The 13,228-nt window shown below is 42.6% G+C and overlaps 2 protein-coding genes across 3 annotated transcripts in view; both read left to right on the top strand.

The window, feature by feature from the left end:
- Window positions 1-2,094, top strand: part of wdr91 (WD repeat domain 91) — a 28,472-nt gene extending 26,378 nt beyond the window's left edge. The window contains exons 15-18 of the mRNA XM_078271392.1: window positions 574-686; window positions 856-963; window positions 1,212-1,301; window positions 1,749-2,094. Coding sequence (XP_078127518.1) covers window positions 574-686; window positions 856-963; window positions 1,212-1,301; window positions 1,749-1,913 — 476 coding nt within the window. The 3' untranslated portion in view covers window positions 1,914-2,094. The remainder of the gene's footprint in view (window positions 1-573; window positions 687-855; window positions 964-1,211; window positions 1,302-1,748) is intronic.
- Window positions 2,095-3,010: 916 nt separating this feature from the next.
- On the top strand, window positions 3,011-11,586 carry LOC144531323 (uncharacterized). Of its 2 annotated transcripts, none has more exons than XM_078271394.1 (2): window positions 3,011-4,602; window positions 4,913-5,085. In XM_078271394.1, exons 1-2 carry the CDS (start codon window positions 4,036-4,038, stop codon window positions 4,994-4,996), a joined length of 651 nt encoding a protein of 216 aa, XP_078127520.1. In that variant the 5' UTR covers window positions 3,011-4,035; the 3' UTR covers window positions 4,997-5,085. The 2 variants fall into 2 exon arrangements, with proteins under 2 accessions (XP_078127520.1, XP_078127519.1); XM_078271393.1 differs by having other exon boundaries at window positions 3,013-4,602; window positions 4,983-11,586.
- Window positions 11,587-13,228: the final 1,642 nt, after the last annotated feature.

Genomic DNA, 13,228 nt, shown 5'->3' with positions numbered 1-13,228 from the left:
TGACTAAACAGTTGAAATAGTTAGCTAAATGTACTGACTAAATAGTTTAAATAGTTAGCTAAAATGACTAACAAACAGTTGAAGTAGTTAGCTTAATGTACTGACTAAACAGTTTAAATAGTTGTCTAAATGTACCGAGTAAACGGTTGAAATAGTTAGCTAAAAGTACTGACTAAACAGTTGAAGTAGTTATATAGTAATGGAACAATGGTTAGGGTTAGAAACATTCAGCTTCACTTTAAGTTGTAGTAGTAGTTACTAACCAAACCAACCTAAATATTGACAGTTCAACAAGTATGAAAATAATTAACAATATCTGCTTTTATATAATGAATAGTGTTATGCATTTGGTAAATATATAGGGAATTGATGAAGACCATTGCTGTAAGTGGTCCTTGGCGGAAAAAAAGATTGCGAACCTCTGCATTTAACAGCACATTGTGCAGTACAGTACATTAATGTGTAGCTACATTCAGTTGCTGTATGTAAACCCAGTTCTACTTTTTTGATTTTGAAGTACTTTCTGTAACATTTATGTATGAATCACACAGTCCTCTGAATTCTCTGCTGTAGATATGCAGCGGTACGAGAGCGCTATGAGCTGGAGAGCTCACGACGGAGAAGTTTATAGTGTAGAGTTCAGCTACGATGAAAACACCGTCTTCAGCGTCGGAGAAGATGGCAAGGTGTGTGTTTTATTTTGTAGAAAACCCATCATGATAACAGAATTTCTACAGATCATAATAATGTCTTTTAAATCTTGGACTTTAAAAAACATCTTACAGAGCAAGTTTCATGTTTGGAAATGAACTGCAACAACTGTTATGAGTATATTGAATACGTGTGTGTGTGTAGTTCATCCAATGGAACATCCATCGGTGTGGGGTGAAACAGTCGGATCAGGTTTTACCTCAGGACGCCACCGGGCCCTTCATCCTGTCGGGATACAGCGGATACAAACAGGTAGTTAGTGTTTCCATGGTAAACAGGTTTACTTTACAGACAGCAATAGCTTTTTATGTTTGTTTATATTTATAATTTACTTCTCTTTTACTAAAGCACTAGTCAACCTGGATGATATCACAGTTATAATAAGGTCATAGGAAAATAAATGTTGCTGATGGAGTATTAGGTCAAAGAATGAAACGGATCAAATAAAATGAAGGCAATGACGCATTGATGTCTCAACTTGTGAATGAACTCTTGTTCAGGTTCAGGTTCCTCGAGGTCGACTCTTTGCCTTCGACTCTGAAGGCCAACACATCCTGACCTGTTCCAGCACCGGGGGACTCATATACAGAGTAAATACACCTTCATTAGACAAGATACATCTTTATTTATCCTGAGGGAAATTGCTGTGCAGCAGTTGCAATTCATCATCGTTTGTGCAAATCTTGTTCACACTCAAGTGAACAAACTCTAAATTATCGTGAATATATTTTTTTCAGCTTCTTATATGGCTCTTTAAAATGTTTTTTTTTTTTTTTTATGATTTTGATTTTATTTCAGCTTTTTTTTTTTTTAAATAAGTTAGACAAACATAAGTAATTGTTAATAGTTATTGTAAAGTTTTTACTGGTTAAACCAACATGAACATTTTCATTTTAATTACTTTCTTTTTGTCATTTGTAGATCACTTTTGTGTTTGTTTTGTTTTCCCTTGCTGAATCAAAATGAATATTTTCGTTTAAACTGCTTCATATTTAGATTTTATAACGTGTCTCCCTTTCACCTCCCTCTCTTCCCAGTTGACCAATGGGGAGCCGGCTCTGGAGAGCGTACTGTCACTGGGTGGGCACAAAGCGCCAGTGGTGACAGTTGATTGGTGCTCGGCGGTGGACTGTGGCACCTGCCTGACCGCCTCCATGGACGGGAAGATTAAAGTGAGCACGCTCCTGGCACAGAAGTCCTGAGTGATGACCTGATACACCTGAGGGGTCAGATGGTTTATAATCAACTGATTCACTTTGCTCAGTCACTGATGGAGATTATTCCATAATCTGATAAATACAGGATGTCATCTCTTCCATGATGTGAAAACTCACCAACCTGTTATTAATTCATATTAACATTAAAATCCCACTGAAAGTTCAATCTGAGGGCAGGTTTCTTTCTAAAAGCTACATCCAATAATTTTTCTATGGCCGCTATACAGGGCAGAGGAACTTCACAATAGTACTACAATAAAACCCTGACACCTTATAAAGTTGTTGTGGTTGTGGCTAACATGTTAGCAAGCAGCTGCCTAATTCCACATAAAGCAAAGCGAAATACACACACACACGCCCAGGACCTATACATGCACTAAATAGAGAGATGTCACAATGAGGGGGCTGCCTATGACAGGCGCACTGAGTAGTGCCTTGCTTAAGGGCACCTTGGCTCCAACCAGTCCACAATCTGTTCTTTGTCCACGTGGGGACTTGAACCAGTGACCCTCCGGTTCCCGGAGCCAAGTCCCTACAGACTGAGCTACTGCTACACCAAAGCTCACCGAAGCGGAGCATAGACCGAAGCAGAGATTAAACTGTCTAGCGTGCGTCCTGCCAAACCATGCCCATCCGGGTAAAATAATAAGTCTTTAGATAATTCCGAGGGGGAACCAGCAACTCCCGTCTTCTGCAAGTTGAAATTAGTGTTTTTGTCAGTGGTTTACTTAGATAGTTTGTGTTATTGTTTGACTTTCAGGTTAGATCTAACAACGCGACATCATGACTTCGCTTAAACATACACGCCACTTTCCTAAAGCCAAGTGGCATGTTATATATATGCATTTTGAGCTATCCGCATGTATATCTCCGTCTGCTGTATACAGCGTAAACATACACGCCACTTTCTAAAGCCACGTGGCGTGTTATCGCGAGGCTACGTGAAGAAAAACCGGTTGGGATTAGGAAAAGAAGAACTGGGTTGGGTTTAGGGAAAGAAGACCTGGGTTGGGTTTAGGAAAAGAAGAACTGGGTTGGGTTTAGGGAAAGAAGAACTGGGTTGGGTTTAGGGAAAAGAAGAAGTGGGTTGGGTTTAGGAAAAGAAGAACGTGGTATGGAAACAACACACACGGAAAACGCGCAGATTTTCGCCATTTCATACCACTTGCTATGGCGTCAATTCAAACGCAAGGTAATGTAAGTCAATGGAGGACAAACGGCGTTGATAAACAAGCTGAAAAACGAGTGTGCGTCTTCATAACACGCCAATAACGCCATACCAATTGGCGTGTCATACATACGCCACTTCATGAGAACAGTTAGCTTAGCTTCCGGTCTGCTTTTCCAGACATGGGGCCGTGCCGACTGCCATCCAAGTTACTGTTTTGTACTGTACTGTACTGTATGGTATTGTACTGTACTGTACTGTATGGTATTGTATTGTACTGTATGGTATTGTATTGTACTGTACTGTATGGTATTGTATTGTATTGTATTGTACTGTACTGAAGCAACGTCATCATACAGAAACCTCTGTATCAGGTCACGTGGGGAAAAGTATTTAGAAGGGCATGTGAAAACAGCATTTTGACGCTGAACATTATGTACTTGGACCAAAATGGGAATGTTTGGATTTGAAAGTATAAGGAACACTACTAGAAAGCTACAGAACGACATTTAAACAGAAAGTTATAAAGTCGAATGACTGCTTTGAGTTTCCATCGTCTCTCAGTCTGCAGCAGCAGTGGCTGCTCTGCGCCGCGGGGGGAGCCCTAACAGCCTGTGCTGTAATTCCATACACCGAAGAAGTAGTGGCAGCCACAACAATAACACACAGCTACACTGAGAAGAACATCTACGAAATGTCCTGTTTTTAGCTCGGAAATCCTATTTTAACACACATAGGCAGAACGTTTCCGCGAATAGCCCAAATCAAATCTGCACGGGAGGTCAAGTCAGGCGCCATGTTGTGTTATTAAAAGGAAATAACATGCTGTCGTTGTTGTGACGCGCAACCAATAGAAGCTAACTAGCTGCATCGTTAGCTTGTTTACAACCAGCTCGGTTTTCTCTTTAATGTCACTGGTCTCTGGTACCTCGCGCAAACATGGAGAGCTTGTACAAGCGGAAAATGTTCGCGTCGATGCGGAAAACCAAGGTGGACGCATCAAAGAAAAGAAAAGTAATCGGCTTGCCGGCCTCCATCCTAGACGACAGTGACGAAGGCTCCTTCACCTCGTCCTCCTCCGGGTCCCAATCCGACTTCCAGAGCTCCGCGGAGGAGGACAGCGGGCAGGAGGACCGGGGCCGGAGCGATTCCGGGGCGACTTCTAGCGACGACAGCCGCTCCGTGACCCGCAAAAAGCGCTCGTTCCTGGGAGGCGACAACAGCTCCTCGTCTTCAAGTCCCGGGGAGGAGGACACAACAGATGATGAGAAGGGGGACAGGAGCCAGCCGAAGAGGATGGTGCAGCCTAAAAAGCGGAGCAGGCTGCAGCGACAGGACGAGTCGGATTCGGACCACGCGGAGGAGAAGCGGCGAGAGAAGGCGGAGGAGAAGCGCAGAGAGGAGGCGGAGAAGGAGAAGAAGAGGCAGAGACACAACAAGCTGCTGGCGCTGTCCCGGAGGATGAAGGCCCGGGTCCCGAGCCGGAGGAGGAGCCGCCTGAAGGAGGTAACGTTACACCTTTCGACCCCCTCCCATCACACACAGTCCCTTTTTACCTTGTCTGAAAGTAAAAGTCTTGACATAGGGATGCTCGATTATGGAGAAAAGAAATCATAATCGCGATTATTTTTGCTTAATATTGGAATCACGATTATTTAACACAATTACTCATTGCCTTTTGGAAAGATGTTGCAGTTACTGAACTTGAAAAAGACATTTTTCTCAATACTTTTCCCGTTTGAACAAAATCAGACTTTACTTGCAGAACGTAAAGTGCAAAATAGTCGTTTCTTTGTTCTGTTTTTGCCATCATTAGGAGCCGCAATCGCAAACCACGATTTCCATTAATTGCACAGCCCTGGTCTGCCATGTGTTCGTATTTTCAGGGTGCGGGCGATGAGGAAGAGTCCAAAGACGGCGAGGACGAGGCTGGGGGTGATGAAGGTGGAGGCGGAGGAGAAAATGGCAACGCTAAACAGGCTGCAGAAAGTGAAGAGGGAGGCAGAGAGAAGGAGAAAGAAACTAAAGAGGAGAAAGAAGATGAGGAAGATGATGATGAGGAGGAGGAGGAGGAGGAGGAGGAAGAGGAGGAGAAGTAAATCCACTCCGTGATGGAGAACAGAGGACTTTGAATGTGACAAACTAAACACTTAAACCGTCTGAAACTGACTCATAATAAGTTAGTCTGTACAGTTTTCCCTTCTCCTGCAACTTTTCAATTGGAAAACAACCCCCCCCCCCCCCCCAGAGCTGGAGTTACAAGGTTTTCACTGTCACATCTTGTTGCTAGAGAAACAGACACTGCCGTCAAGCAACAAAAGAGATGTGCAGATGATTTGGAAAGCCTTGTGGACCTGTTATGACATGTGTTTTGTGAAGGAGGCGGAGCCTGAAAGTGGCACACAGCTTTAGGAAAAGTGGCTGATGGATAGATCCCTCCTGGTTCAGTGTCGTATGATCATTTTATGTCATGTCAGTTTTATTTATACGTATATCCCAAAGTCACTTATCACAGATAGATATGACACCCATGTTTCACCGACAGTTGCAACTTAAACCGGCAGCTATTGCGTAAAACCGCTGATAATTTGAAGGTGGTATTAGCTGTTGGGGCTTTGCCGTAGCTACATATTATCCCTGTACGGCTAGCACAGAGCGTGTAGCCTGTTGGACATGGTTTTAATGCAAAACCATGACAATTTTTATTTGTGTTTTTTTTTTTTTTTTTGGACAATAACTAGCAGCAGTGTTAAATGTGCAGCATGTAAGCGATTGTATCATTTATGCTAGCTAGATGCCAGTGCATTATGTAAAATGATGCATGGTTTTTATTTCATTCTAATATGATTGTTTTAAAAAGAAATTCTGTTAAAAGGTGTCCTGCCACACGTATTTCATTACTTTGTGGTAATGTCTGAAGTTCTACCATGGACTCTGTGACATTTTTTGTGTGGAAAATGCCTTGGTTACCTTGTTTGGAGCCATTCTAGCGTGGTATAGAAAGCCTGCAGGAAGACTCAGCTCGATTTGTGCCCATTCTCATTAATATTCAACGAGCTCAGCTGCTTGACTCTGATTGGCTAACGGCTAGCCAATGAGAGCCTGGCTATCAGCATCCTTTACCCAGCGCAACTGAGCGAGCTCATGAATAGTAATGAGCTCAGGCGACACCACGTCAGACTGACCAGCTATTTTAATTGGCCTGATTTCTCCGCTTTTTTTTTTTTCAGTGGCTAGAGCTGACAGAGGAGGTAGCAGTTCATTTTCACATTCACGACATAACACAAACACATATGGACCCAACATATTTAAAAAAAATACAAGTAAAAACGTTTTTGTGTGGCAGGGCACCATTTTAAGAGGAGTCATTTCTCAGTGGCTATCATTCACATGCCGTGAGACCAAATCATTTTAGCTCAAAGTCCACTCACTGGCTTTTTCTGGAGCTTTAAAGGTCCCATGGCATGACAGTTTCACTTTCTGAGGTAGGTGTAAACCGAGCCCTGGGTATCCTGCTCTGCCTTTGAGAAAATGAAAGCTCAGATGGGCCGATCTGGAATCTTCCCTTTATGACGTCATAAGGGGAAAGGTTACCTCCCCTTTCTCTGCTTTGTCCGCCCAGAGAATTTGGCCCACCCATGAGAAAGAGAGAGACATCATGGCTTGAAAACGAGCAAAGTAGCAGTTGGTCAAGGCCACACCCCCACTCTCCACCTTGCCCCCCCCCCTCCTCCTCAATAGCATTTAAAGCTACAGACACAGATATAGCACATACTAAGTAAAGCTCATTGTGGGACTGGCTCTAGTGGCTGTAATTCTGCACCAAGGATGAATTTCGGGAAAGAGACTTCAGATACAGTATTAGGGGACCACTGAGGTCTATATAAAAGCATCCAAAAAGCACCATGTCATGGGACCTTTAAAGTTCTTGTTTAGTTCCTGACTGCAGTGACAAAGCAACTGAATGTGATGGAACTGATTTCACAGGTTCTGGGTGGACAGTGGCTGCTGAGGCGTTTTGGCCTCTGCAGTATTCAAAGACATTCAACTCACCCAGCTGACAGCGCTCCCATTCTTCTTTGTTGCACGTCTCTTTTTATTTCCTTTTCGTTAAAAACGAGAGATTGTGACTCTTCTTGCAAACCAGACTTTTTGTCTTTGCGTTTGTGATGAAAACCCCTGCCTGCCCGGGGAGGATGTAGACTGAATGATTTCAGCCACAAACCCAAACACTCTACATTTTATTGTACAGTAGCCTGTTATTTGTTACAGTTTAAAGATAATGTTTGCAGGAATGTCTGCATATTTTTTTTGCTAAGTTCAGTCCATCTTTTCCGTGAGTTGTAAGTCCATTTGACTTGGCATCCACTCTGTGATTTCACAGCTTCTCCAATGGCAGGATTTATGTTCAGGTTTTATATTCTTGTAAACTGAATATCATTGGGGTTTGGACTGTTGGTTGGACCAAAGAAGACTTTTGAAGATGAAACTTTCTGACACTTCATAGCAAAAACAATTAATTGAAAGAATAATGTATAGATGACTTGATGACGAGGCTAATCCTTTGTTGCAGGCCTAGGTTATCACCCAAACTGTCCGAGTGTTTGACTGGAGCGCCGATAAACCTAGCCAGTGAGCACAGATGTTCATTTGTCTCTGGGGACAGTGTATTGTAAAGACGATGTCGAGCTTCTCGCACTCCTGAATGAATGGAGCTGGTCTAGTTGTTATTGCGTGATGCTGACACTGTCAGTATGGGAGTTTGGTCGTTGTTCAGAGACGGTCTCTAGGGTTGGATGTGAATGTCCGCTGACTCGCGGTGGATGACCTTTGACTGCTTACCAGTTTACAGGTGTGTTTTGGGCGTAACATGCAAGAAACCAATCAGAGTGTCATCTCCCGTTCCCTTTAAAAGCCAGGCGCATTTGGACCTTGGTGCATTGCTATTATGATGGCGGATTGTAATCTTGCATGCAGCTGTGCATAAACCTAGGAGCATTTGACTAATTTGCTGTTAAAATAACAATGAAATGCTGCGCTATTGACTTTAGACCAGGTTTTTGTTGGTCAATGGCGCGATCACTTCCCGCTGCCTCAAGATAGCAATACGCCCAGAATGCACCTGAACACACCTCCCCGTAGGACCAGCACGCCCAACGGCGTGGGCGCTGGACGGGAAATCGACAACTGCGTCGGTCTGTAACTAGCAAAGACACTCGCGTCGGGCTTTGCACTGCACTGCGCCGGGTGCAAGATAGGTCCCGTAGGTTGCTTTAACATAGCTGTGTTTAGGTTTAAAAAGCAATATATTTGGCTACGGTTCCACCGGGCGTTCCCACTGCTCTAAATTCCCTTAATCGGAGAAAATTAAAAACCCTTCTGACCCGTGTTGGTTTGGACTCTGCGGGGTCGTGTTGCCGTCTCAACGGCCGCAAACGGAGACCTTTGGCAACACCGGCACGGACGCCAACGTTTCGCCTCCTGATTGGATCACGACGTCTCCTTCTCTGAGACTGAGCTACTAACGTTACCATGACAACTACCAGCAACTGGCGGAGTACACGTGCAGCCTCCTGTTTAGGGTTGGGCATCGAGAACCGATTCCTATTTGGAATCGTTTCAAAAATTCCGATTCCAGTAGAATCGTTTCTTTATTGGAATCGTTTAGAGGATTTGGTTTCAGATCTGATCACGGGTTCCAAATTTAACACGTGCACGTTTTGGTTTCCGTAGCGACCAGGCGCTTGTTGTGTTGCAGCCTTGGAGCACAGTAAGCAGCGCTCTAGTCTGGCTTTATTTTACTTTGAAAAAAGCCCGGTAAAACTGCAAACCACCATTGAATCAAAATAAAACTTTCCTCTTATTTGTGAAATAAACACGTGACCCGTTTCAACTCCACCCCTCAAAGAATCAGAATCAAGAATCGATAAGAACCGGAGTGAAAAGGAAGAATTGGAATCAGAATTGTTAAAATCCAAACGATGACCTACCCTACTCCTGTTTATGTCCAGTATACGAGAATGTTGAGATATATGATGTTAGCTTAAACAGAGATTAGATCTTCTACTGCAGCTAAAAACACAAGTGTGCACGGAGATCGCTTTTGGCTCAAAACACGTACATTTACATTGCTACGTTTTAGTTTTTAATCAGTCAGTCTTAAGGCAGCTACACACCGGGTCGATAATCGGCCGTTGGACAGCCTGGCGAGGTCAGTGACTCGAGTTTGTTCGGTTTGTTCCGTGCCGTCGTCCGTTGGAGGAGCCGTCGGCCTCCCTTTTGGCCGACCTGACATGCTCAGTCGGAGACAGGGCAGTCGGGACTCACCCGGAACTGGCGAGCGGGATGACCGTGACTAAGCCTCTCAAAATCTGACAAAAATCTTTTAAACTGACCTTTGTCGATCTGAAATGAAGACAGATTCAGCAACTGCACGGCCTTTTTATCGCTTAAAATGTTTTCAGAAACACGTTTCGGTGAACTATTTTAGTACAATATGAGATCGTATTCTGAATGAGTCGCCATTAATGGCCGGTTGAAAAATCCAAAATCCGGAAGCAGCAGCCAGACCCACGTGACGCATTCGTCCAATCAGCTGCCGGTTTTCATTTTTTGGGCGACAATACAGATTAGCGCCGCCTGCTGTTATGGAGACGTATTACGTCTCGTCACTTTTGTGTGTTCCGAGGCACTTTTTTGACCAACTCGGGGACACTGATCAGTCCAAAGTTCTGCCTTTTCTGCCAACGGTCGGCCGTCGGCCCGGTGTGTAGCTGCCTTTATGAAATCTGATCCAGTTCCATTCTGTGAATGAGGACTGTGAGATGCAACTGACAGCTTTTTTTTGGAGGCCCATTTGTTTATCCAACCTCACAGACCCCAAAACCTTTATCACTGAATTGAATATTTCCCACTAAAATGTTATCATAGCTGACAGGAAAGATGGACTGAACTATCAAAATAAGAGTCAGACTTAAAGAAAAAAAAAAGAGTCATTTTTCGTACGTCATCAGAGATTCTAGACATTTCTCCCAAATGCAGGAAACAGGTTTGTCGTTTTCTGGTGCACTTGCTGAAAGCATTTATGTTAATCTAAGAGGAGAAGAAATACAGTGTTTCCTGTATATAGAATGAGTTGGGGCAGTCCTCCTTAAAACTTTCTTTGCACTTTTCTATGTATTTATTTCTCTCTGAAGTCTGTCATAGTACTGCATTATAGTACTGTGTACAGTATTCACATTTTTAAATCTTCCCTTCATTCGTTGTTGCCTTCACCTCCTTCTTCCCTTCCTTCAATGTTTCCCTCCTTCCTTTTGTCCTTCCTTCTTCTATGATAGTGTGTTTAAGTGCAGTCATATAGATGGTGGGGGGGGACTTCCCTAATCATAAGCCCAGCTTGTTTAGCAGATTTCTGAGTTTTGACAGCTGTAAATAAGCTACCAGCTGGGGAGAAACTGAGCTGTAAAGAATTTTTTTTTTAAACCAGTTTTCGTTCTGCGGCTGTTTAAACTGAACTTACAGAGGGGTTAGAGCCTTGTGGCCTTTTTCTGCTTTTCACTTAACTACTGGACTCAGTACATTATACAGAATAGTGATGAAAAACGCACACAACGTCCTAGTTGTTGCGGTCTTTTGTTGCTGTATATTGCTCCTCAGACCAACCTCGCCTGTTGAAACCACCTCTTTCATTAATAAAGTTTCTTTTTCTGACCGACCGATTTTGGTGTTGGAAATCATCGCGGTGTTTAAACTACATTTCCCATGATTCAGCCTGCCCTAGCTGTGAAATATTGCTCGTTTATTTTTATATGTAAAACGGAATCGATAAACCGAGCTGTCAGGACAGTAACTGTCTCCGCGTTCAAACAAATACATGACGACGGTTTGATTGGCTTTCACAACTACATCTCCCATGATGCTTTGGCATGAGCTTTCATACAGGGATTTCATACAGAAGCAACCAAAAATATAACCTTTTGCACTTTTAAAAAAAAAAAAAAAAAAAATGGTGTAACGTTTTGTTTTTTGCTTTTGGAAAAAAAATTTGAAATTCAAAAATATTTTGATATTTACAATGTGCAATTCTTCCACTTTGCACATTCCCACTTCCTCTACGTTAGTGCTAGTTAGCTTAAAGAGCAACACACCTCTTCATGATGTCATAAACAGTGTAGATATACGTAGAAATATTGATAACTACAGTATACTGTATATAACGCATGATATCGGCCTTTGTTGTCACACGTCTGCTAGCAAACATGCAACAGAGATATTTTTCCAGAGCAGATCTTTATAAACAAACCCTGCAACGTTACGCATCCAACCATTTTTTTGGTACAAAATACTGAGCAGAAACTAACAAGGATTATTTGAAGTGATTTTAATAGAATCTTACGTCACACTTAACAAAAACATCTTATAAAAATGATTATTATTATTTTTTTTTTTTTTAAATGAAGAAAAAAGTTGAAAATAAAACATTTTCTTTCACAGCTGAGTCTCGTGTCTTTTTAGCCATGAAATGAAAATATAATAAATAATCATTAGAATTTCTGGTGAATTTCTATGCAACAATTTATGGTGCAAATGGAGCTTTTGTGCAGTTGTATTTGATAACGAGGTTCAAATACTTCATTTTGGTGAATTGGTGCTGGAGTAGCTTGTCTGCTGGTATCTTAAAGGACAAATGGGGCGCAAAATGAACCTAGGGGTTAACGTGTACCGAGTCGACCGTTCTCTTGGATTTGTTTTCATGCTAATCGAATGTGAACAGTTTTAGCGCAAACCGCTAATTAGCTTATGACGCTAGTCATCGAGGCACGGGTAAAGTAAAAAGAAATCGCTATTTCTATACCACTAAAGGCCCGGAAACATAGAGCTGATAATCAGCCGTCGGACAGTCTGGCGAGGTCAGTGACTCGAGTCTGTTCGGTGTGTTCCGTGCCGTCGTCCTTCCGAGGGGCCGTCGTCCTTCATTTGGGCCGATTTGACATGTATAATCGGCGGGGCGGGCACTGCTGGCAGTCAGACTCAAATGACCTATCTGATTGGTGGAGAGCTAACCAGAAACAAGGAGCGGAATGAGCGTGACTAGAGTCTCTCAAAATCTGATGAAAATCTTTTAAACTGACCTTTGTTGATCTGAAATGAAGACAGATTCAGCAACTGCACGGCCTATTTCTCTCTTAAAATGTTTTCAGAAACACGTTTCGGTGAACTATTTTAGTACAACATGAGATCGTATTCTGAACGAGCCGCCATGACGGTCTGACTTTGAATTTCCAGGGAAACCAGACCCACGTGACGCGTTCGTCCAATCAGCTGCCGGTTTTCATTTTTGGGCGACAATACAGATTAGCGCCGCCTGCTGTTATGGAGACGTATTACGTCTCGTCGCTTCGGTGTGTTCCGAGGAACTTTTTTGACCAACTCGGGGACACTGATCAGTCACATTACCTTTTCTGCCAACAGTCAGCCATCTGGTCAGTGTGTCTGCAGCTTAACAAGGCTCAAAATATCACCACACTTCCACAGTTCCTCCTTTGAGTATATATATATATGCTATATATAATGTGTGTATGTCAATGTATTCTATATCAACTTTTCAAAAAATGGCAGTTATTTAAATCTAAATTAATCTGAGTGTGAAAGGCTATACTAATTAGAAGGATATACTATTTTAGATCTAGTTACTTTGATTTTAGGCATAAAAAATACTGTATAAAACCCATCAAAATACAGCCTTGTCTTGTTCTTGTTGGGCCTAGGTACAATAGTCTTTTCTGAAAGAATTTCTTAGTAGGCCTAAAATATATTACGTTTTTGGTCCATAGCATGAATTCCTGTAACGATCAGGTTATATATGAATATTTCAATAAGCTCTAACCAAATTAAATGGCAACTAAAAGATAAAACATAGACTGTAAAAACGAAAGTCAAAGCAGCCTTTGAATGTATCAACCTCAGACTGTAAAATCAAAGTAGTCCCACATTGTCAGATATTACGGTAAGGTGTAGGAAGCGAGTTCTGCCGATCAGATCCGAAAGCAGCCGAGTTCGCGTAACCCCTCCGCCGGCGCCGCCATGATTGTTAGTGGCAGTGAAGCCTGAAGAAGGGCAAGGAGGAGCACCA

This window comes from Sander vitreus, chromosome 16 (assembly GCF_031162955.1).
Source record: "Sander vitreus isolate 19-12246 chromosome 16, sanVit1, whole genome shotgun sequence".
Lineage (NCBI taxonomy): Eukaryota > Metazoa > Chordata > Actinopteri > Perciformes > Percidae > Sander > Sander vitreus.
This window is presented reverse-complemented; position numbering and strand designations above follow the sequence as displayed.

What these genes read in the sequence shown, in the direction of transcription:
- LOC144531323 (XM_078271393.1), top strand. Translation starts at nt 4,036, where the DNA reads ATGGAGAGCTTGTACAAGCGGAAAATGTTCGCGTCGATGCGGAAAACC. An exon ending in GGAGGAGCCGCCTGAAGGAG is followed by an intron (nt 4,603 to 4,982) that starts GTAACGTTACAC and finishes TCGTATTTTCAG; the next exon opens with GGTGCGGGCGATGAGGAAGA.